The 25,645-nt window shown below is 41.4% G+C and overlaps 1 protein-coding gene across 2 annotated transcripts in view; it reads right to left on the reverse strand.

The window, feature by feature from the left end:
• Positions 1-25,645, reverse strand: part of LOC144057714 (CUB and sushi domain-containing protein 3-like) — a 566,138-nt gene that overhangs the window by 258,170 nt on the left and 282,323 nt on the right. For both annotated transcript variants that reach the window (XM_077575584.1, XM_077575583.1), the window contains exons 29-31: positions 23,523-23,710; positions 22,320-22,514; positions 20,034-20,150 (exon numbers count right to left, since the gene is read on the reverse strand). In XM_077575584.1, the coding sequence (XP_077431710.1) occupies positions 20,034-20,150; positions 22,320-22,514; positions 23,523-23,710 (500 nt within the window). The remainder of the gene's footprint in view (positions 1-20,033; positions 20,151-22,319; positions 22,515-23,522; positions 23,711-25,645) is intronic.

The following is a 25,645-nucleotide window of genomic DNA, read 5'->3' on the forward strand; positions in this document are numbered from 1 at the left end:
CACACGGCTTGGGTTCTGGTACCAATCCTCTCGAGAGGGGCTGGACCCTCTTCCACTCTGGAGTTGCCCACGGTGAGAGGCGCAGAGCAGGTGTGGGCATACTCATTGCCCCCCAGCTAGCCGCCTGTACGTTGGGGTTTACCCCGGTGAATGAGAGGGTAGCCTCCCTCCGCCTTCGGGTGGGGGGACGGGTCATGACTGTTGTTTGTGCTTATGCACCGAACAGCAGCTCAGAGTACCCACCCTTTCTGGAGTCCTTGGAGGGTGTGCTGGAGAGCGCACCCCCTGGAGACTCCCTCGTTCTACTGGGGGACTTCAACGCTCACGTGGGTAATGACAGTGAGACCTGGAGGGGCGTGATTGGGAGGAATGGCCCCCCCGATCGAAACCCGAGTGGTGTTTTGTTACTGGACTTCTGTGCTCGCCACGGACTGTCCATAACGAACACCATGTTCAAGCACAAGAGTGTCCATATGTGCACCTGGCACCAGGACACCCTAGGCCGTAGTTCGATGATCGACTTTGTAGTCGTGTCATCGGACTTGCGGCCGTATGTGTTGGACACTCGGGTTAAGAGAGGGGCGGAGCTGTCAACTGATCACCACCTGGTGGTGTGTTGGCTCCGATGGCGGGGTAAGATGCCGGTCCGACCAGGCAGGCCCAAACGTACTGTGAGGGTCTGCTGGGAACGTCTGGCAGAATCCCCTGTCAGAAAGAGTTTCAACGCCCATCTCCGGCAGAGCTTCTCCATTGTCCCGGGGGAAGCGGGGGACATTGAGTCCGAGTGGACCATGTTCCGCGCTTCAATTGTTGAGGCGGCCGATCGGAGCTGTGGCCGTAAGGTGGTTGGTGCCTGTCGTGGCGGCAATCCTCGAACCCGCTGGTGGACACCAGCGGTAAGGGATGCCGTCAAGCTGAAGAAGGAGTCCTATCGGGCCTTTTTGGCCTGTGGGACTCCGGAGGCTGCTGACGGGTACCGGCTGGCCAAGCGGAATGCGGCTTTGGCGGTCGCTGAGGCAAAAACTCGGGCATGGGAGGAGTTCGGTGAGGCCATGGAAAACGACTTCCGGACGGCTTCGAGGAAATTCTGGTCCACCATCCGGCGTCTCAGGAGAGGAAAGCAGTGCACCGTTAACACTGTGTATAGTGGAGACGGAGTGCTGTTGACCTCGACTCGGGACGTCGTGAACCGGTGGGGAGAGTACTTCGAAGACCTCCTCAATTCCACCAACACGCCTTCCTTTGAGGAAGCAGGGTCTGGGGACTCTGAAGTGGGCTCCCCTATCTCTGGGGTCGAAGTCGCCGAGGTGGTTGGAAAGCTTCTCGGTGGCAGGGCCTCGGGGGTGGATGAGATCCGCCCGGAGTTCCTGAAGGCTCTGGATGTTGTGGGGCTGTCGTGGTTGACACGTCTCTGCAGCATCGCGTGGACATCGGGGACGGTGCCTCTGGATTGGCAGACCGGGGTGGTGGTTCCCCTTTTTAAGAAGGGGGACCGGAGGGTGTGTTCCAACTTTAGAGGGATCACACTCCTCAGCCTCCCAGGTAAGGTCTATTCAGGGGTGCTGGAGAGGAGGGTCCGTCGGGAGGTCGAATCTCGGATCCAGGAGGAGCAGTGTGGTTTTCGTCCCGGCCGTGGAACAGTGGACCAGCTCTACACCCTCAGCAGGATCCTCGAGGGTGCGTGGGAATTCGCCCAACCAGTCCACATGTGCTTTGTGGACTTGGAGAAGGCGTTTGACCGTGTACCTCGGGGAGTTCTGTGGGGGGTGCTTCGGGAGTATGGGTTACCGAGCCCCCTGATACGGGCCATTCGGTCCCTGTACGACCGATGTCAGAGTCTGGTCCGCATTGCCGGCAGTAAGTCGAATTTGTTTCCGGTGAGGGTTGGACTCCGCCAAGGTTGCCCTTTGTCACCGATTCTGTTCATAACTTTTATGGACAGAATTTCTAGGCGTAGCCGAGGCGTTGAGGGGGTCCGGTTTGGTGGCCTCAGCATTGCATCTCTGCTTTTTGCAGATGATGTGGTGCTGTTGGCTTCTTCAAGCCGTGACCTCCAGCTCTCACTGGAGCGGTTCGCAGCCGAGTGTGAAGCGGTTGGGATGAGGATCAGCACCTCCAAATCCGAGACCATGGTCCTCAGTCGGAAAAGGGTGGAGTGCCCTCTCCGGGTCGGGGAGGAGGTCCTGCCCCAAGTGGAGGAGTTCAAGTATCTTGGGGTCTTGTTCACGAGTGAGGGTAGGTTAGAGCGGGAGATCGACAGGCGGATCGGTGCAGCGTCTGCAGTGATGCGGACGCTGTATCGGTCCGTTGTGGTGAAGAAGGAGCTGAGCCGAAAGGCGAAGCTCTCGATTTACCGGTCGATCTACGTTCCTACCCTCACCTATGGTCACGAGCTGTGGGTCGTGACCGAAAGAACAAGATCCCGGATACAAGCGGCCGAAATGAGTTTCCTCCGCAGGGTAGCCGGGCTCTCCCTTAGAGATAGGGTGAGAAGCTCGGTCATCCGAGAGGGACTCAGCGTCGAGTCGCTGCTCCTCCACGTTGAGAGGAACCAGTTGAGGTGGCTCGGGCATCTGGTTCGGATGCCTCCTGGACGCCTCCCTGGGGAGGTGTTCCGGGCATGTCCTACCGGCAGGAGGCCCCGGGGACGACCCAGGACACGCTGGAGAGACTATGTCTCTCGGCTGTCCTGGGAACGCCTTGGGGTCCCGTCGGATGAGCTGGCTGAAGTGGCTGGGGAGAGGGAAGTCTGGGCTTCCCTGCTAAAGCTGCTGCCCCCGCGACCCGACCCCGGATAAGCGGAAGAAGACGGACGGACGGACGGATATTATTTCATGCACTCTAGTGAATTTGACACCTTTTTTTCCATGAATGATGCCACAAACAGCTAAACAGTGCTTTACTTCTGTAAAACACTACCACCAACAATGAAAAAGTGTTTTTTGATAGCAAAATACGTTTATTTACATTCAACAGTGTAACAATTTGACAAAACAATTTGACAAAACAATTTGGCAAACTATTTACAAATGTGTGCAACTGTGGTACTATTTACAATTGTGTGGATGTTTCAACTACAGTTTTTCTTTTTGTGTAGCACTCCCCTGCGTGCAAGGAGACGCAGCAGAATTTGCACAACAGATTAGTTTCACTGCGATTGCCCCTTCGCGTGCAGACGCTACACTTTCTTGCCGAGTCTGACTCAATTCCAAGTCACATGACTCGAGTCCACACCTCTGGTAGATGGTATATGTTACTGAAGTGTTTAAACACTTTATATATACATGATATAAGTGTGAAAATCAGTGTGTTAATTTTGAGTTAATTTAAAGTTCCTTTATTGCTACAATTTTTTTATTAAATTTTTTTTACGCACGATTAATGACTGCACCTTACTTGTAAAGCCTGTACTGGGGGAATTCACAATGCAGTAGACACGTCCACGTCAAAATTTTGCAGTAAAAAATTTAATAAGAATGTTTATATATGTGAAGACAACTGGGGCCAAGTTGTCCATCCATCCATCCATTTTCTTGACCGCTTGTCCTCACAAGGGTCGCAGGGGTGCTGGAGCCTATCCCAGCTGGCTTCGGGCAGTAGGCGGGGTACACCCTGAACTGGTTGCCAGCCAATCGCAGGGAACACAGAGACGAACAACCATACTCACAATCACACCAATGGACAATTTGGAGTGTTCAATTAACCTGCCATGCATGTCTTTTGGAATGTGGGAGGAAACCGGAGTACCCGGTGAAAACCCACGCAAGCACGGGGAGAACATGCAAACTCCACCCAGGAAGGCCGAAGCCCGGACTCGATCTCACGTCCTCTGCACTGGGAGGCGGACGTATTAACCAGTCAGTCACCGTGCTGCCGCCGGGCCAAGTTGTATTTTTCAAATTTAAAAATGTGCGGAATTTCAAAGTTACTTCACGTTAAATATTAGATACCTCTTAACTCTTTGACTGCCAAGCGTTTTCAGAAAAGGGATGATGTGGGTGCCAGCTGATTTAAGCATGTTGACTGATCTTTCAAGGTCCACAGAAAATGTTGTGTTTGGACTATGGAAACACACATACTATCAAATGAAAGATTGAACTCTCATCTTTCATCAGAAAAAAAAGTTTGCTTCTACCTTATTCCGTTTTTCAGTAATCAACAATAAAAAACGGTTAGTTTCACCCAAATGCTCTGATTTGAAACAAAATACGGAGAAATCAAGCTTTTTGTGAAACATTATTTCATGCACTCTAGTGAATTTGACACCTTTTTTTTTTCCATGAATGATGCCACAAACACCTAAACAGTGCTTTACTTCTGTAAAACACTACCACCAACAATGAAAAAGTGTTTTTTGATAGCAAAATACGTTTATTTACATTCAACAGTGTAACAATTTGACAAAACAATTTGGCAAACTATTTACAAATGTGTGCAACCGGGGTACTATTTACAATTGTGTGGATGTTTCAAATACAGTTTTTCTTTTTGTAACACTCCGCTGCGTGCAAGGGGACGCAGCAGGATTTGCACAACAGATTAGTTTCACTGCGGTTGCAGACGCTACACTTTTTTGCTGGCTTTTTTTTCCGGGGAATAGGAAGTATATACTGCAGTGTGTGTTTGGCCATGTTGCCATCAAGTCTACTCTCAGGATCATGATACGGTGACATTACGGTGGTGTTACGTCTGGCTTCCTCATGTCCTTCAGTTCCTATAGCGGGTGGTAAGAGATGTTCTGATCCATCTTATCCGCTCCATTCATGGTGGCATCGTAGTCCATAACCAGTGTCTTCTCCGTGATCAGACTGTACCCACTCCTCCGATGAATATGCATTGGACTTGTCGTCCGATTGAACGTCGGCCTGAGCAGAAGTGCTCGGTTGTGCTCCGCGTTTTCCGGCGTTAGCATCGCTAGCCGGTGAGGCTTTATGACGTGGTCATAGCCGCCCGTCAACGCTTCCAACTTCGGCGTCAACCTCGGAGTCACCATCATCATCATCATTGTCGTCATCAATGTGCTCTTTAGCACTGGTTGATGCTTCTCTTTTCTTTGAAAAAAAACGATCAAGCGTGAGCTGCTTGCCACCGGTCGCCATTTTCGCTTTCTCAGCCATTGTCCCCTCAACACTCTAGCTCCACCTCACGTCTTCTACTGACACCTACCCAATCTTGTCAAAGAGAGTCATCGCTGCCATCTAAGGGCCAAAAATAGTCATTATACTAACTAGATCTGCTTGATAATTTCAGCACAGCTGGCCAAGGCTTTCCTCCACCCGTTTCCAAAAAAAAACTTGGTGAACGTCTTTCAACGTCTTTGGCTCTCCTCCGTAGGATTTTACTAAACGTTATTTAACGTTTTTGGCAGTCAAATAGTTAAAAGTAAGGATATTTTTTTCTTGGTCACCTTAATATAGACTTTCCATTACGGAAGAAGTTAACGTATGTGGCTAGTGCATGTAATCTTACCCAGGTCGTAAGTCAACCCACACGCATTTCAACTATTGGTGGCAGGATTATGCTGAATTATTACAATTTAATGCTGAATTATTACAATTTAAAGCTGACCTATTTGTTAGTAATGTTAGAGAGTAAGTGGTCGGATCTATATCAACAAAACGATGTAAATACTGTACGGAAAATTTTCATGGATATATTTGTGAAGCTAGTAAATTAGCATGCTCCACTTAAAAAGAGGTATGTGAACGGAAATGGTGCATTATGGATTGATGATGAGTTGAGTTTTTTGATTCCTCAAAGTGACAGAGCTAAGCTGTGGCACTTAAATCAGAGTGCCACTTGGACGGCATTTATTATCGCAAGGTAAGGAATAAAGTCACCAAGTTAAATCACGTAAAAAAGAAATGCTATTTTAAACAAAAAAATCCACAACTATGGAAAACTTAGAATGAAATTATGTGTAGAAAATCTAACAAACATCAACTCTTTATTGAATGTGCTGGTCAGGTTATTACCAAACCAGGGGAAATTGCCAATTATTTTAACAACTTTTTAATTGACAAGGTTGACAGTTTGAGAGCCAGCATGCAATCATATGATGACAATTTCTCATGGAATACAATAAACAACGTTATTAGTGAAAAAACTTGTTCTTATTTAATACAGTTATTAATCAAGATACCGTGGAGAAAATGTTGTGCTCCCTTTCGGATAATACATCCCCTGGTATTGATAACTTAGATGCAAATGTTTTTATAATATGTCATATTTTTAATAGAAGCATACTAAGTGGAGTCTGTCCGGAGCAATGGAACGTGTCTAAAATTATACCCCTTCCAAAAGACAGTAGGACCGGTCTCACTGGTTCCAAATGTAGACCAATTAGTTTACTTCCTGTGCTTAGTAAAACGCTGGAGAAAATTATGTACAATCAAATATTTAACTACTTTACTACTAGTGGACATTGATTATTTACAAATGCACAGCACACATATAGAACTCTACCAGCAGAGCATTAGTGCACATGACTTACAAATGGTTAAAAGCTATGGATAGAAAATAAGTTATTGGAGCTGTACTCTTAGATTTTACTGCTGCTTTCGATGTCATTGATCATAGCATTCTCATAGCTAAACTAAAATGTTGTGTTTTTTCTTCACCTCTAGCTTGGATTAAGAGTTATCTGCATGGCAGAACACAGAGAGTATGTTTTAATGGAAGTTATTCAAGTAGAATTTTTTTTTTGTGGAGTCCCTCAGGGAAGTTGTTAAGGACCACTTTTATTTTCAATTTTAATAAATGATTTACCCTGCGCTGTTAATATTGCTGAGTTAATAATGTATGCTGATGATTCAACTTTGTTCTGTATGTCAACATCCTCAGTTGTACTGAAAGATAAACTTCAAGCTGAGTTTAAAAATGTTATCAAATGGGTGAGAATGAACCGGCTGGTATTAAATACTGCCAAAACAAAATCTATTGTATTTGGTAGCAGATATGCTGTTGCTAAAGCCACTGTACTCAATTTGCATGTTGATGGGATACAAGTAAAACAGGTGTCCAAGGTCAAATTGCTGGGTGTGAAAATAGATAATTTACTGTGTCTGATCAGTTTGATCATATTGTTTCTAAGATGGGCAAGAGCATTGCAATTTCAAGAAAATGCTCTGAATGTGTTCCACCCACAATTTGTCGTTCGATCACTTGTTTTGTCACATTTGGAATATTGTCCTGTTATTTGGTCAAGTGCTTCTGCAAAAGATCTTAAAATTTTTTTACAGAATAGAGCAGCCCGATTAGTTCTTAACTGTTCTTTCCGGGATAACGTTATATATTAAAGTTATAATATTACACATTATAGAGGAACTAGTTTATTCCTTATAATTTGGGAAGCAACTGCTTGTATTAATGTATGCATCTGCAATATCTATTTTATTTTTGTGACCTTTCAAATTGTGTATTGTTGGTCTGTTTCAACTTAATCTGTTTAATATTGTTTTTCTTTAGTATTTTTATTTTTACTGCATAGAGTAATTTTAAACTCTGTATGTTTTTGTTGAATTATTTGAGGACCCCAGGAAGACTAGTGACCACTTTGTGGAACCTAAAGGAGATCCTAATAAAGAATAAAGAATGAAGTTATGTACTTAACAAAAAAAAAGTTGAAAGTACTTAAATAAATAGATAAATAAATAGCCACCTTTTTCTCTGATTACTTTTTTGCACATTCTTGGCATTCTCTCGATGAGCTTCAAAAGGTAGTCACCTGAAAGGGTTTTCCAACCGTCTTTAAGGAGTTCCTAGAGGTAAGAATGACAAGAGTATGCAAAAAAGTAACCAGAGGATGGCTATTTTTAAGAATCTATAATCTAAAACATGTTTTCAGTTATTTCACCTTTTTTGCTGTTGTTAAGGTCATAACGCCACATCAGTTCATACATAGTTTTGATGCCTTCAGTGAGAATCTACAAAGTAACCAGTCATGCGAATAAAGCAAATGCATTAAATAAGAAAGTGTGTCCAAACTTTCGGTCTGTACTGTATTTCTCCCATCTTCTGATCAAATTGTATTGTTTTTTTTTCTTTTTTCAAACAAGCTGATCGTTAATAGGCCTAAAAAATCCAGATTGTGTAAAGTACTATTTTGAATGAAAAAAAATACAGTAAGTTATTTAAATGGACCTTAATGCTCCATCTTATGATTGGATCAGTGAGCAGTTATCGCTTTTTTTTTTAACCCGTGCCCGTTATTTTGTTTTGATTAAATTATTGTAATTTTTTCCAAAATCAGACTTTCCTTTTAAGTGTGATAACGTAGTCATTTGTGAATATTTGTTTCACTTTCAACCGCTCAAAATGTTCACTGGCATCAGACCTATCTATACATATATAGTTTTTTTATTTTTTATGCCTCCTATGGACAATAATAGCAGTATTATGCTAACAGCAAGACTAACTATGCTGTATTTATATATATATATAGATATATATATTTATATAAAGACTAATTTGAATATTTAATTTGACATAGTTAGAGGCTCAAACAAGTCCATAAGTCATAACAATAGATTTTTTTTAATGCATGCCCAGTTTTACACAATGGCATTTTTCCGAATAGCATAAAATTCTCCATATTCATCGTCATCATCCTCTTCCTCCTCTGGCATTCAAAGTCCAAGATTAGAGTCTTCAACCTCTTCCGAGCTCTCCGAACTTGCGTCCGACTAAAATTCTTCTTCGGAATTAGTACTTTCTAAAAAGAGCCGAATTGTGTCCTCCAATACCATCTTTCTAGCCATTGCTACCAGTAGTGGTAAAATAAATGCGAAGTAGTGATCATCGCGAGAACAACGACCCCAAAAATGCCCAGAACCAATAAGAGTAAAGAAATTCCAACACCAACCAGTAAGAGTTGAAATTAAAACAATAACAATAAACAAGTGAATTTTTTTGCATTTGTGGGCAGTGCCTTTGTATTTCCTTGTGCACACCTGCAAATATGCATGCCCAAATAGACTGAAGAAGTGAAATAAGTGAGTTCAGACACATCAACAACAAACTTTTTTGTAATGCCAACAGTTTTTATCACATTCATTTTGACTAATCTGCAGCTGGCTTTGCAAAAGAAAATTCATGTATTAGCATTTGGCGCCACCTAGTGGATTTTGGGTGTTAACACTCAACACACAAATTCCTCTATTTTCATGTTTATGACTCGTCAAAGAAGTGATTGCATCAGTAATCACATCAGGTTTACAGCATATCGAAAACTGATTTATAATGGGAGTCAATGAATGAGTGAGTGAATCTCTCCCTCCTGTTTGCAATAATTATAAATTGCAGCATTTTGAACTTCTACATTTTTTAACAATCCTGGTGAAATGTCAGGTCACTAGTGTATTTTTTTTCCAAATGCTTTTTCTTTGATGAAACACAGAAAAACATCAAAAAGCCTGAAAATGGACACAACACCGACGGGTTCACTGATTGGTGATCAGCTAAATAAAAAAATCCTGATTGTTTAAACCTATTTCTGAGCCAAATGTTTTGTGTAACCTCAACCCAAGGTCTGGCCCTGAATGTACATTGCTGCCACCTGCATTTAAATGAAAAGATTATATAATAACTTTCAGATGCCCATGTCTTCTATCACAGAGATCATATTCAACTAAGACGTGATATCGTCCGTATGCAATGCTACAAGTGACTGAGGTGGCTCCATGCACGATATTTCGCTCAAGTAAACATCACAGATGAGCCAACAGTAACAGTCACCCTAGGGGTCAATGTTCCATATCTCTCAGTATATATATATATATATATATATATGTATATATATATATATATATATATATATATATATATATATATATATATATATATATATATATATATATATATATATATACCGCTTATCCGGGGCAGCAGCTTTAGCAGGGAAGCCCAGACTTCCCTCTCACCAGCCACTTCAACCAGCTCCTCCAACAGGATCCCAAGGCGTTCCCAGGCCAGCCGAGAGACATAGTCTCTCCAGCATGTCGGGGTAGTCCCGGGGGCCTCCCGCCGGTATGACATGCCCGGAACACCTCTCCAGGGAGGCGTCCAGGAGGCATCCGAACCAGATGCCCGAGCCACCTCAACTGGTTCCTCTCGACCCGGAGGAGTAGCGGCTCTGAGTCCCTCCCGGATGACCAAGTTTCACCTAACCGCTTCACACTCCGCTGCGAACCGCTTCAGCGAGAGTTGGAGATCACGGCTTGAAGAAGCCAACAGCACCACGTCATCTGCAACAAGCAGAGATGCAATGTTGAGGCCACCAAACCGGACTCCCTCAATGCCTCAGCTGCGCCTAGACATTGGTGACAAAGGGCAACATGAGCGGAGTCCAACCTTCACTGGAAACTAATTTGACTTACTGCCGGCAATGCGAACCAAACTCTGACATTGGTCGTACAGGAACCGAACAGTCCGTAACAGGGGCTCTGTACCCCGTACTCCCGAAGCACCCCCCACAGGACTCCCCGAGGGACACGGTCAAACGCCTTCTCCAATTCCACAAAACACATGTGGACTGGTTGGGCGAACTCCCATGCACCCTCAAGGATCCTGCCGAGGGTGTATAACTAGTCCACTGTACCACGGCCGGGACAAAAACCGCACTGCTCCTCCTGAATCCGAGATTTAACTTCCCGACGGACCCTCCTCTCCAGCACCCCTGAATAGACCTTACCAGGGAGGCTGAGGAGTGTGGTCCCTCTATAGCTGGAGCACCCCCTCCGGTCCATCTTCTTAAAAAGGGGGACCACCACCCCAATCTGTTAATCCAGAGGCACTGTCCACGATGTCCACGCGATGTTGTAGAGGTGTGTCAACCACGACAGCCCCACAACATCCACAGCCTTTAGGAAGGGGCGGATCTCATCCAGCCCCGGGGCCTTGCCACCGAGAAGCTTTTCAACCACCTTAGTGACTTCGACCCCAGAGAGAGGGGAGCCCACCTCAGAGTCCCAAGACCCTGATTCCTAAAAGGAAGACGTGTCGGTAGAATTGAAGAGGTATTCTCCCCGCCGATTCACGACGTCCCGAGTCAAAGTCAGCAGCACCCCATTTCCACTATGCACAGTGCTAATGGCGCACTGCTTTCCTCTTCTGAGACACCAGATGGTGGACCAGAATTTCTTCGAAGCCGTCCGGAAGTCGTTTTCCATGGCCTCACCGAACTCCTCTCATGTCTGTGTTTTTTACTCAGCGACTGCCAAAGCTGCATTCCGCTTGGCCAGCCGGTACCTGTCAGCTGACTCCAGAGTTCCACAAGGGGGGCCTCCCAATTACGCCCCTCCAGGTCTCACCGTCATTGCCCACGTCAGCGTCCCCCAGCAGAACGAGGGAGTCCCAAGAGGGCGCACTCTCCAGCACACCCTCCAAGGACTCCAGAAAGGGTGGGTACTCTGAGCTGCTGTTAGGTGCATAAGCACAAAAAGCAGTCAGAACCCGTCCCCCCACCTGAAGGCGGAGGGAGGCTACCCTCTCGTTCACCGGGGCAAACCCCAACGTACAGGCGCCTAGCCGGGGGGCAATAAATATGCCCACACCTGCTCTGCACCTCTCACCATGGGCAACTCCAGAGTGGAAGAGAGTCCAGCCCTCTCGAGAGGATTGGTACCAGAACCCAAGCTGTGTTTCTAGGCGAGTCCGACTATATCTAGTTCGAACATCTCTGCCTTGCACACCAGCTCGGGCTCCTTCCTGCCAGAGAGGTGCCATTCCATGTCCCCAGAGCTAGCTTCAGTAGCCGGGGGTCGGACCGCCAAGGCCCCCGCCTTTAGCTGCCACCCAGCTCACTGCCCACCCGACCCCTGTGGCCCCTCCCTTAGGGGGTAAGCCCATGGGAAGGGGGACCCATGGTGTCTTTTCAGGCTGTGAAAAGACACATGGCCCCATGGGTATAGGCCAGACACTCGCCTTCGAACCCCGCCTCCAGGCCTGGCTCCAGAGGGGGGCCCCCGGTAACCTGTGTCCGGGCAAGGGAAACCGCAATCCAAAATTGACATTCATCATAAGGGTCTTTTGAGCCATGCTTTGTCTGGTCTCTCACCCAGGACCTGTTTGCCATGGGTGACCCTACCAGGGGCATGAAGCCCCAGACAACATAGTTCCTAGGCTCATTGGGACAGGCTGGTCTGGGTTGATGTATGTAACCTCAAAAAAGTGAAACAGCGGTAGCTGAACTTGGTGCAGAGAAGAGTGAATTGCTTTGGGCCAGTGTATGTGTATGCATGTATGGTTACAAGCAGTGCCTTAAGCAAAGATTGAGTGTCATGAATAATTCAGTATTTCAAAAAAGAAGCAGAGTTATTGTTTGAAATGTGACTGCAAGTATAATTTCAAACCATAATTAAACATTTAAGGGCAAGACAGATGCACACTGTACATTAATGGCTTTGGAATGGTGCAAAGCACCAACAAGTCAGGAGTTCTGAGTGTCAAGGAATGCTGGCTCAGTTGTGAATGGAAAGCTTTTGCTAACCTGATACTTTTTTTTTTAACTTTTTTTTTTTATTACAGATTGGAGTACTTACATGTTTGGTGAAACAGAGTTCTAAGTTTAAACTCAATTGCGGACACTTCGTACATATCATTTATTTCTATGATGCAGGTTTGCAGGTATCTACAGTTGTGTTTAAAACGATTCAACCCCCACTGCAGTTGTTTTTTAGCAAATTGGACTTTTTTTTATTTTTATCTTATTTAAAATCAGATTAAACAAGGACTTTTAAAACGAACATTTGGAACTTAAATTACAGCAATATTTGTTTTGTTGTAATAATGCATACCAATAAATTTTGTTTTTATGATTTCCTCATTGACAAAATTATGCTTCCAGTTGTTTCTCTTTAAATGTTTAATATATTTGCTATATTTTTATATTTGTATCTTGCTGACAAAGAGAAATGACCTTGTCTCTTGACTTCTTTGACCATTCCCTGGACTTCACTTTGCAAAGACGCCATTAACTGTCTGGAAGGAGGAAGAGTATCACATTCCTTTTGAATTTGCTTAATTTGTGATCGTCATGAATCTGTTGAAACCTACAGGTGTTGTCAATATCTGATTAAAAACAAAAAACCCATTGTAAAGAACGGTGATTGTTAAGGGTTGAATAATTTTGTCAGTGAGGAAATCACAAAAGACATTTGTTGGTATATTACACAAGATAACAACTTAATTAAATGTGTTTTTTTACAAGTTCTTATTTGATGTGAAGATAAACAAGATACAAAAATTTGTTAAACATGCTAAGCCAAGTTACTGCAGAGAAGGTTGAATAATTTTGACACAAAACATGACAACTTGGATGGAATACAGAAACACAATAAAAAAATGACTATGATATTTATGATTAAAAATGCATAGCCATATTCCATCATCAAGCGTGTGTAACATTCACAACATGTCAGAGTTTGAAATAACAAGTGGTGATGGCTTTCTTGGCCAATGGTATGGAATTTCCCTCTCAAGAAAATGCTTTTGATTTGTATTCACTCCTGTCTTATTGGCTTGTGCAACAGCAAAATGTAACTACTAGTACATGTAGTACATCAATAACTCAGATCACATATATTAATATAATATTTCACACATTGACAACACACCTTTTGGTATCAGTCAGAACGAGGAAGTTTTAAAAAAAAAAATACTAGTTGTTTTTTTTTTTATATGTAACACTGGTTCAGGAATGTTAGGCTCATTATTACCTGGAATCACATTTTATAGTTCTGATTTGGATGCTCTATTCCATATCAACTGTGGCTGTAAAATGTACATATCTGGTTCATTGCAGCAGTAAGTTAGTTCAAGATATAATGAACAACCTCTATCAGCATCAGTCTACCAGTTATTTCTATTGTGCATTAGTCGTGAGCACCTCTCTTGGCGTTAAATAAAATTTTCAATCTCCAATATTATAATATATAATACAAGTTCTGCACTATTACCAAGTTTATTAAATAGAATATAACTTTAGTTAAATTGCCTTAATTTGAATAAAGGGAAAAATCTGATTATTTTGTTGGCATTAAAAATACAACAGGGCAAGGATCATTAATCACTCTGAATTTCAGGATTTAAAACGCGTGCCACATTATATAATGTTTGCAGTCTTATAAGATAAAAGAATGCCTCAGTGCACGGCATGAAATAGTGTGCGCATTTTTTTTCATCTGGTTGTTATGTTTGGGGAGAAGAAATTTAGTGCTTATGGTGTTCATGTGTATCGAAAAGAAGATAAATAAGAGGAAGACAAGTATGTGGTCAAATTTGTGGCTGGGACAAATGGGTTAATTTGGAATGCCACCTCTACAAACAGAATTGAAGGTGGGTCATGTTTTTAATAAATGTACATACACAGTTAATGTTACTTTTAGCTAGCTATATGACTGCAGAATATGTTTGTCTGTCAATGATTGTAGCAGTAGCAACAGACACACTGTGAGATGAGTTTTCTAAATATCAGACACATTGATACGTCACTATTCGTCTTTGATAGCACGGCGAGTAAATATTTAATCTTTGCCCCTGCCTCACTGCGACGTGCAAGGCCATTGTTTTTCAACTTCTTTTTTTTTTTTCTCCCTATTTTGAATCTTTTGTCTGAGATGGACAAAATCGTAGCTACAGCGTAATGCAGGTTTACATCTAGAGATGCACCTAAAATGCTGGCACCAAAAATTTCCTTTTTCGGCCGACAGACTTTTGTGACTGAAACAACACAGCCGAAACAGGATGTTGTGATGATGCAAGCATGCACTGCGGACAGCTCGCTGAAATGAGTGAAGGTGATGCCTTGTAACAGAGAAGTGAGCCAAGAGGCAAAGTTCCGCTGCTGTGGTAGCTGGCCATTGGCTTCTGCAAGAAGGCTGCCTGGCCGCAGTGCCTCTTCAGCGGCCATGAAAGTGAGGACAAAGCTTGAAAGGATCCAGTGAGCTTGCATTTTGTTACATTCACACAAAAGGACATGCTGCCCATATTATATTAGGCCTTTGACACACAATTAGATAGGTTACTTCAACTAGGCCGTTGAGCTGTGACCTTTCTCCTTGCTTTGCCTTCCTTATCTTTGGCACTCTTGGCACTCATACTAGTTGAATCCAGTTATATAAGAATAAGCAACCGTTTGGGATGGACTAGAGACATTCTTTCGCATCTGGCAGAAAAGGGCTCCATGCTCAGTACTTGATCTTTCCAGCATATAGTTCAACTGAGAATGTATAGTCTTCTGACAGTTACTGTTAATGTAGCAAATCTTTAAAGATAAAAAGGACCGGCAGAATTTCCCTCAGATCATTTCACTCAATTAGGAATTTTTGTTAAATCCAATCTTTTATGTAGTTTAATTCACATTACAAAAAACAAATGCAACTTGTTTGTGGACATTCTCATTCATCCAGGTCATTTTATTCTAAACAGTCATTAAGATGGCAAACAGTCCAGGAGTTATCGTGATTTGAAAAACATGCGCCATTTCCGGTCGGGGTCGTATTTTGAGGGTTTACAAGTCGTTGGGTGGAAACTCCGTCATTAATATGTAATTCAGTTGTAGAAATATAGTGGAGCTGCCTCTACAGTCACTGTGGACTTGTTGGAATCAAACTCTTTGCGTCTCGTTTGGACAGACGAAAGGATGGCATTGTACAGTATAAGCCACATAAGCCAACTTCTCTGTTCAGTGTAGAGATGGTATTTCCACCTTCAGGTAAATGGCCTCTCTCACACCTCTTTCTAAACATCTACATTATCTTCTCTGTGCCATGAATAGGTACATTTTGGTTGTTCAAAGGGTGCTGCTTCTCTTTGAAGAGCAGGCACCTGACAGCTGATCAAAGAGTTAGCCTAATATTGCACCACGCGCTCCTTAAGTGGTTACTTGGTTTTCCCAATATTATATGTATATGTGTATCCACACTGAGCTTGACTGCATACACCAGACCTTTTTCTGAATATAGGGTATTTGGGGTGTACTAGTCTTTGCCTCAGGGTTTCTTGCCTCCGACTACTTAATTCCTTCATAGCGCCTTCGCAGTGACGTCAGGCTAGTGCCTCCAATAGGAGAGGGACTGGCAGAGTGATTTTGTGCTATTTTGGCAGACTTATTTACAAATAATGTCATGAGGACAATGAAGGAAGATGTCATGATAAATGTGGTGTCTCAGTGGTCCCAAGCTTAGGCAACACTAGAGATGAATCACGTGCTTAAGAAGACACTGCACCCTGCTCAGCCTGAAATATACCTCCAAGCAATATTGTGTGGATAATGAACAAGATTAAACTCTCCAAGAAACCACCAAGCCATTAGTAATGGTTGCAACAATCCCCTTCTCTGCTAGTTGTCTTCTCATCACCATCCTTCTTAAAGTGAACAAAGTCAGGGCTTTCTTTCGCTAAAATGAAAGATGCATTTTTTCGAGCTGTGGTCTACTATCTAAGGAAGCAAAAGTCTCCATGGTAACTTCCTGGTAGGCTGCCCCATTAGCACTTCCAAATATGGGCACATTGGCAACCGGGTACCATAATTGCACAACACTGGGTGAGTGCAGTGTAAAAGGGGCTTTAGGGTTTATCTCTAGCTTCTTGCTCCTCTTGTTCACATGCGAGTACATTCCACCAGAAATGCCATCAAGAAGCAGAGGGAATAAAAAAAAGAGAGAGAGGAAAATGGGACAAAGAGAGGTTGATTTGTTGCTCCTTTGGATTGTCCAATGAAATTAGGTGGCAACAGCAGCACGTCACTCACATGATTTGTTTGAAGGACAACAAATGCCGCAGAGAAATGTCTTAGGTGGCCTTAGCAAGTGACAACGTAAGATGGCCGCCGGTGACGGCGAGTAAGCGTCATTGTTAGTCCATTCATATATAAGTCTTGACACACGTCTTCTTTTTAAATAAATGTTTCCAATCCCGTAAGGTGCTGGGTTTTTTAATGACTAGTTTAATGAGTTTAATGCTGAAGGAAACAAACTATCGTCTCTCCCGCATGCCATTTTGAATGTACTTCCGCCGTCGAGAGTGATGTTGCTCACAAAGAATATGTCACAGAAAATAAACAAATTTGATTGCTCGGTTCGTTTTGAACCGAGCTGAACAGTCAAAGGGAGCCTTTCAAGACCCACTTTCTGTCTTTCAAGAAAGTGGGTGTGGCTTGCCAGGCTATAGATACATTTGTCAAAGTGCAGAAAATGAACCAGGTATTACAATTTATTTTGCAGTCTTACACAATAGAAAAATAAGGAGGATAAGTTTGCAAGTGCTTCTAGGTAGCCGTGCATAACATTTGAAAATGTAATGCTACGTTCACACCAAACGCCGGAGGGGGCGTTTCTGGCGGTGCGATTGCATTGCACTTGGGCGTGAATGCGTGTGGGGTCTGTGGGGCAGTGCGGATATGGTGAAAATCTGCACATTTGCACCAAAAAGTTCAAATAATTTAACTTTCTTCACACGGCAGCCAATCGGTTTTGGGTACGGACTACGTCACACAGCATTCTGCCTGTTGTCACCAGGAGCACTACAGCACGGCCAGCCGGGACGGAATGGCGAGCATGGAAGTGGCATACAATGGTAAGTGTATTTATTTACTAGCTGTTGAACTGTAAGTAAGCAATAGTGTTTAGCATTACCCAAAACTATTTAGCACAACCACTGGAAATCGTCTGATTGTCACTACAGAAGTGGAAGCACCTTAAAGAAAGGCACTGGAGGAGAAAATAATGGCTTGGCTGTAGTCCCAGGAAAGAAGTGGAAGTACTCGGTGGTGCTCTCTTTTCTCGACCTGCTAAAGTGCTGTACAGTTGTTGTACATCAAGCGACACGCCTCCCCCTCTCCGGTGTGCGCGAATGAAGCAGCTGTGTCCGGTATAACTCCAGCGCTGAAGCGCTAGTGAGTTAAGTGAGGCAAAACGCTCCCCTCGCGTTTGGTGTGAACATAGCATTAATTTGACACTTTATAGTAGTGCGGGTGCAAGAGATTTAAACGTAAAATGAAACGATAAGATCAAACAAACTTTTTCCAAGGTTTCAATCTGCAAAGTCTCAGGAGGGTGATTAAAGCATGATAAGCGAAGACATCACTGTACCCAAGCACAAATAACAAAACTGGCTATTGTTAGCCGTAACATGCCTTCTAGCAGCAGCAAGCGACAAGCAATCTATTCAGAAAATATAACTTTACTGTTTGAAATGTGGTTCGATTTGGAGCAAAGAGTAAGAGTCTAATCTGCAGTGTGTGATTTGTGGCCAGGTGTTGAAACCATCTCATTTTAAACGCCGACTCGTAATAAAACACACGGCACATAAGGACCAACCGGTCCAATTTTCTTTCATGAAAAGGTTATAATGAAAATCACACAAGTCCACTATTGAGTCTTTCTGTTACAAGCACAGTCAAAGCCCAGGAAGCTATTGTGGAAGCCTCCTGATCGCCAGGGCCAGTAAGCTCCACACAACCATTGAACGCACGTGTTAACTAACCTATATTCACCAAAGCTTTCTCCTTCCTTTTCCGACCACCTATGTGTATAAGAAAGGCTTTTCTTCACTTGTGCTCACAAACACAAAGCTGCTTATCCTTTGTTCAAAGAGGCATGCACAACCACTACCCAATGCTCATTTCAGTTGTCATCAATATGATGTCTGATGGTTTTATTAGAGCTGTTTCAACCGGAATGATTTAGACCAAGGGTTGTCAATGCGTCGATCGCGATCGAGTATTGGTAGATCGCATGACAACACGCGACCTTTGAAAAAAAAAAAAGAAAAAAAGGGCAACATCCCATCATCGATCCCGTCGCTTGATTCTGCATCTGAATTCTTTGGACACTTTAGGTCGCGCACAGGCAACAACGCAACAAGCATCACTGTGGCACACGCCCATTTCCTTATTTAACGCAAGCGAGGCAAGAGGCGCCCGCTAGTCTTCAACAAAGTCATAAAAATACAGTATGTACAATAAATATAATATTTTACAACAGCGCTGAACTATATTTACAATTCAATAGGTACTTGTGGATGGATTTGTAATAATTGTGGTAATAAAAAAAAGTTGCGAGTGCACACAGCTTGCCTGGACGTGTGTTCCCATTTATTTGAATGACAGCTCGAGCTGCAGTTAAGTGAATGAGGCTGAGCTCTCCAATCAGAGATAGCTTCGCGAGCCGGTCGTGAAATCAAGATCACAATATTTCATCCATGGTGGTCCGTATGAAATGGTAAATATGGTTCAATGTTGGCGCGACTTGCCCAAGGTTTTTTTTTTGTTAACCAAAACTAACGAAAAAACGTAAACTAAAATCCCCAAAACAATTTTGTTAACAAAAAAAATAAAATAAAAAATAAAATAAAAGCTTTTTAAGAAACAAAAATTAACTGAAGCTACATTTTATGTTTACAAAACTAACTAAAACCATGATTATAGCGAAAATGTCCTCTGTTTTAGTTTTTAGTAAATCATTTAATGCATGCTTTGGGGATGATTTTAAGGGTGATTTTAAGTAGTTATATTTCGATATTAATCATAATAAGGAAGGAAGAAAGTGTCACACAGAAGTGACGTCATCTAGCAGCAGCCAATATAAAAGCACCTTCAGGTGACACATTTTTATGCTTGACTTCAGGCTCCAATGGCTCAGCTTTTAACTAAAACTATTACTGAAACTAACTAAAACTAAGCATTTTTTTTAAATAGCTAAAACTACTAAAAACTAACAGAACCACCCTGAAAACTAATTAAAACTAACTAAATTAAAAAAACAAAAAACAAAATCAAAACTAACCCTGAACTTGCCACTTGTAAAATGTTATGGTAGACTAGAGCCACACAAACTACAGGTGTGCAAGCTTGGACAGTTCAAATGATCCCACCCCCATCTCAGCAGTTGTAATGGTAATGGAATGGAGGCCATGTCGTTCCGTGCAATGCAGTCGCGTGCCGTGCCGTGCTAACTCCACAACAAATGGGCTGTAGGCAGTAAGTAAATAGTTTTCCAACTCAACTCATTGGAAATATTGCTTAAAAGGCTTACCAAAGTCCCCCGGGACAAAGATGTCATACACACAGCTCTGTCCTGTGCTGTAATTATGTGGGTAGTTTGGGGACAGCACAGTGCCCTCTGAACCGGTGAAGTGACCACCACAGGGAGCTGCGGTGACAGGAAGAGAAGCAAAAGAGATACAGTTAACGAATGTGGGAAAAAAAGTTGCTTCCACCACCTAGGGAAATAAAGCAATACTGTGCTATCAGCAAGTGCACACACAAGCATTTGTATCACAAAATTGGATGAGAAGTTACCACTGGATTTTTACCTGCTGACATACTGTATATACAACATGGCACTGGGATGCCAAAATAATTTGTCATTTGAGAGACACTTTTGGGACTTTTTTAGAAGTCACTATGAGCTCTAAATAGACAAGATAAGCAGGTCTGATTTATGTTTACATATTTAAAATCAAAAGAAAAATAAAACAAGCCTGGAAAGTGATTCTGTCTTCCAAATAAATCAAACGGTGATTCATCAACAAACACACAATTGCGCCTGTACATATATTAACCATTGGGTCTTGCAGCCATGGTAAATTTTTAAAACAGCCTTTACTTTTGGAAAAATATTTCTGATGATGCTAGAACTATATTTTTAAATAAAGTAAGTAAATTCCTTGAGATCAGTAATGATATAATCTGGAAAAAGAAGGGGAAAAAAGACCATTTTCAGTATCCACTCTTCTATTGAGCTGACATTCAAGGACTTTTCCAGGACATGGTGATTGAACCAAGTGTTTGTGACAGGGACCTTCTTAACATGGATATGTCCCTTTCAAGCACTTGCAGTCTGAAGTGTCCTACGCATGCCAGGGCCTTACAGCACCATAGATAACAAACTATGAGATGTCACACTGAATTCTGCAAACTGTGTGTGAGGAAACTTCAAATACACATTTCTGGCATGAATAATCACAGAGTTAAACAAAGGACAGATTGACTTAAAATAAAATAATTCTAAAAAGATAACCATCAAGCAAGACATAAAGGGACGAGCAGCTTCATCAACAATTCAAAAGAATCTTGCAGAAACAGTATTTGTTCATTTAGCTATGGGCTGATGCTGTATAACATTATCAAATCAAGAGAGGCAGCTGCAAATAAAAGGTTCAATTATAGTGTTGTCACAATAACAACATTTTGGTATTGGTTCTGGTACCAGCATGTAGTTCAATACTTTTCGGCACTTTTTCCAAATCAAAAGACAACAACAAAAAAAGGCATTAAATACTTTTTTTTTTCTTCTAATTTTTTTTCTTGTGTCTTTAATTATATATATATATATATATATATATATGAGAGAGGGGGGAGAGCGAGAGAAGCATTTCCCAAATAACATGTTGAGTTAGAAACATAATTTATGTTGATTATTTTTCTGTAGAATGAAAAAATTAACACATCATTTGATGCTAACTATGCAACACAAGTAAGGGTATCTTGATGGCTTTCAACACACTTTTTTTTTTTTTTTGAAATGATAACCGTATAATTGCTTTTGTGAATTTCACAAGTGGTGAGAAAAGTTGTTTTTCATGAAAAAGCTTTGTTTTATTAATAAAATAATGTTCAGACCTGAGATGGGAACAGGTGCCTTTTCTTTTGCAATTGGTTCCGATTAGATACTAGTTGGAGCTAAGTATCATCAAACCTAAATTTATAACTATTTTATGTGCTAAACAGAAAATAACACTCTCAGCTTAATTTAGCATAGAAAGTACCCTCCCATCCCCACCATTTTTTTTATTTTTAAATAAATTCAGGCAACATATAACGTAGTTCAGGAACTGTAAAAGTCAAGGCTATCTTGTCATACCTACCATCCAGTGAGTGAAATTCAAATTCAGGCAAGACAGATTAAATGTGTGGAAAACAAATGAATATATACCAGTAAGCAAAGTAAACAAATAACTAAATAACTAAATAAATAAATCTCAGCAGTTCAATAATTATGTTTCATTGATTCGATTACTACATCACAAACTACACTATTCAATCAAAAGATTGTAGTTTAGTTTCCCATCAATGCAAATTTGTGTATAGTTATTATACATTTTATCAACTCTACACACACCTGCTACTTTTCTCAACCAAAACAATTAGTGTTGTGTTTCAGCTAGAGAATATTTAGTTTTCATTTGACAATGGTGCACAATCCTCATGTGTGGGGGTCTCAATGGTTTCTGTTGAATGTGCGCTTGAACTTATTTATCATACAGAAGTCATTGCATCACACAGCATCACATAGCCACCCTGCAGCTTTGCTTCTCACCTTGACAACTTGGCTTGCTTTTATCCCATTCTGGTCTCTTGCTGTTGCCCATGACACATGTCAGAGTAGAATAGCCTTGCAGTAGGTATCCGGCCTCACAATTAAAAGTAACCATTGATCCCAGCTTGTAGTCAGTCCCCATTTTCGTGCCATTCATCACATTCCCTGGATCAAAACAGGCCTCCCGCAGTTTTGCTGCCAATCAAAATAGACAACATTCAGAAGAAGACTGCTGTGCCAAACACAGGCTATGAACACAAAAAGATTCTAGCACAGATTACTGGTATGCATCCCAAGGTACGACGACGTTTTAGGGCCACGTAAAAATAAATCTTTTTTAGAGGGCAGGGGCAATATTCCAAGAAAAATAACTCGCAAATTTGCGACTTCATTAAATGGCAAATTAGTGAGAAAAAAAACTCATAAATTTGCGAATTTATAAAGTGGCAAATTTGCAACTTTATAAAGTGGCAGATTTTCATGTTAAGCATTTGTATTTTGAAGCGTTGGGTACTGCCAGCGACAAACGCGTCTCGCTTTGCGAAGGTCCACATCTTCAGGATCAAGCATTTAAGTTAATTTGTTAAAATTTATATTTACTTGTACATTTATGTTTCCAGAATTATTATTTACACATTCATATATTATTATTTTTTTGTACAAGTAGCTAAGTGATGTGTCGAATCTGCTGCTCTCCGTCATTCACTTGCATTTACCTAAAGTATGCTAGCTTCTGATTGGTTAGTGTTTAGTCATCTGATAGGGGATCAGGAAGTGTTGTCACTCTAGCTGCCGTGTATGCCAAGTAAAGTTTAAATTAAGAATGAATCCATCTCCATCCCACTTTTTCATTTAATAACCAGTGTGCCATTAACCACCAACAAATCCTCACATTAGACTATAGCTATGCTACGTGTATTTCTTGTAAATTTCTGAGATTTTTTCTTGCAAATTTGCCACTTTACAAAGTGGCAAATTTCCACGTTTTTTTTCTTCTTCATTAAACTAAATTGTTGAAGAAGCATACATCAAGGCTTGTAAATACGGATGATAAAAGCTGATGAACTGCAATCAGGGAAAAAAACAAACTGTATATAGTATACTGAATGCAACATAGCCAACCTCAAAGATGTACTGAATCACATGTATAACTAAATACAGATAAATACAGCATGTGGATAGAAGCCCACATCGGCACAGTACCTTTGTACTCTAAATGAAAGCCAGTATAGCTCACAGAGCCGTCACTTCGAAATGCCAAGTACATGAAGTTGGAAGAGCTCTCTATCTTCTCAGGAAGTTTACTATCCTGGAAACTGCCAATCAGATGAGTGCTGCTGTCTGGCCCATCATAGATGTACAAGAAATCATAGTTGGGCTCAATACTGAAGCTGCAAGAGATTCAGAGGAAATCAGTTCAAAATGTTATTTTGCAAAGTCTAATCTCCAATTTAACACAGTGCTCCAGTATGTGCTGCTATAAAGTGAGGAGTGAGTCATACACTTTGCTTTATTTCTTCAGACAAAATATGTCAAAATAAATAAATAAATACATAAATAAATAAACAAAAAAAGAATAACTCGCAGATGAGTAGGGAGATATTAAATTGTTGTGACAATGTGGCACAAACTCTTCCCAGATGGCGGTGGAAGTACAGTGTGAAAAGATAATTTCATATTGTTGCTTTGTATATCAAATAACTTGCCACAGTGAGAAAAAGATCACTGCTTCTATTTTCAAACTAATGAGCATACTTTATGACAAAAATGTAAATAGCTTAGAGATAATTGCATTTCCATTGAATGTAGGCAACTACAATTCCAATTGATGCCTCAATTCTTTCAATTGGCTATCCCAGGTTGCAAAGCAGCAATGTGCCAACTTTGATGTTTATGTTGAAAGACTAAATCATATAGAAATAAAACATTACACCACCGCAGTACCAATGCTTGAGTCCTTCATGAAAAAATACTCAACAGTGAAGCATAGGACTGCCCTCAGGCTCATCTTACCCTGCCAGACTTGCTGCTACACGCCTAAATTGTAATTAATAATGGAAAACTTCTGAGTATCATGCAGCATAGTAAATGAGTTGCACTCATATCACACTTCTTCCTGTAATATACAACACTAATCTGAAAAATGTTATTTTGACAGCATTTGGGGAAAGCGACAGGAATATCTGCTTTTAGGCATTACTCCCTCCAATTTAGCTTTTTCGCTATCTACCAACACACCTGGACTAAAACCCAAGTGCATGATTGTGCAGACATGGCTAACTTTGCTCAGTGATGTTACAGCTGGTTCCGTCACAGAGAACAAGCAATTCCTGGGAGCAACCTGTGCTGTGGTGCATTGACTAAGAACTGCCTTCAGTTTCATGTCTTGAGAAGGCTCTGTTATTTGAGCTACTGAATCATATACTATAGGAATGCTCAATTATGGAAAAAATAATAATCACGATTATTCAACATAGACATAAATACTTTTGCAGAGCGTACAAGCCAGAAACACATGTATGGTGTGGCAATCATGATATATACAATCACGTTGCAAATTATCACAACCTTTATTGTACCATAGTGTAAAAGAATAATTGTTTGTAGTGCGGTCCACAGTCAGGGTTATATTAAGTGAAATTCATTAAATGGACACAATCTTGCTCAAAACATTCATGGTGCACTCTGGAACAAACTTTAAGTTAAAAAAACTGTGATTTTGATTAAAATGATTAAGTATTAAGATATGTTTTTTATCATGTTGCTTTTTATGCAAATTGGTGTTGGTGAAAATCGCCGTGATTGGCTGTGCTTGAAAGGAAATGCAAATCAGTTGATACTTTTCTTCCGTGCCTGAGTGACCTTTTTTTTCTATTTCATTACAAAAATATATCAAAACACAAATCAGTGAAAAAAAATCTAATCAGTTAATTGTCATTATCTTTACTACATGGAGACAAAGGTGAATTCAATTAACAAATTCAACTAATAAATGAGCACATCACTTATTTTTTTTATATGCTTTTATTGACACAATTCAACACAAATTAACATTCAAGAACATATCTTGCATAGTTACTAGACAAAATCTTTGTTCATCACTTTTATTTTATCTAATGAGGTGCAATGCTGTTGACGTGAAGTCATCGGCCAGCAAAGCTCGGAGGAGTGATTTGCATTTTCTAGCTAAATAGCCAATCAGTGCTCTCCATTTGACACAACACACTGCACTTCAATTGAAACCATGTCTAAAATGCACAATAACTCTTACTTCTTTTACAATTATAATAACCTAAATTTTACTCAGATTTGTTCTTGCCTGTATT

Source organism: Vanacampus margaritifer, chromosome 9 (genome assembly GCF_051991255.1).
Source record: "Vanacampus margaritifer isolate UIUO_Vmar chromosome 9, RoL_Vmar_1.0, whole genome shotgun sequence".
Taxonomy (NCBI): domain Eukaryota; kingdom Metazoa; phylum Chordata; class Actinopteri; order Syngnathiformes; family Syngnathidae; genus Vanacampus; species Vanacampus margaritifer.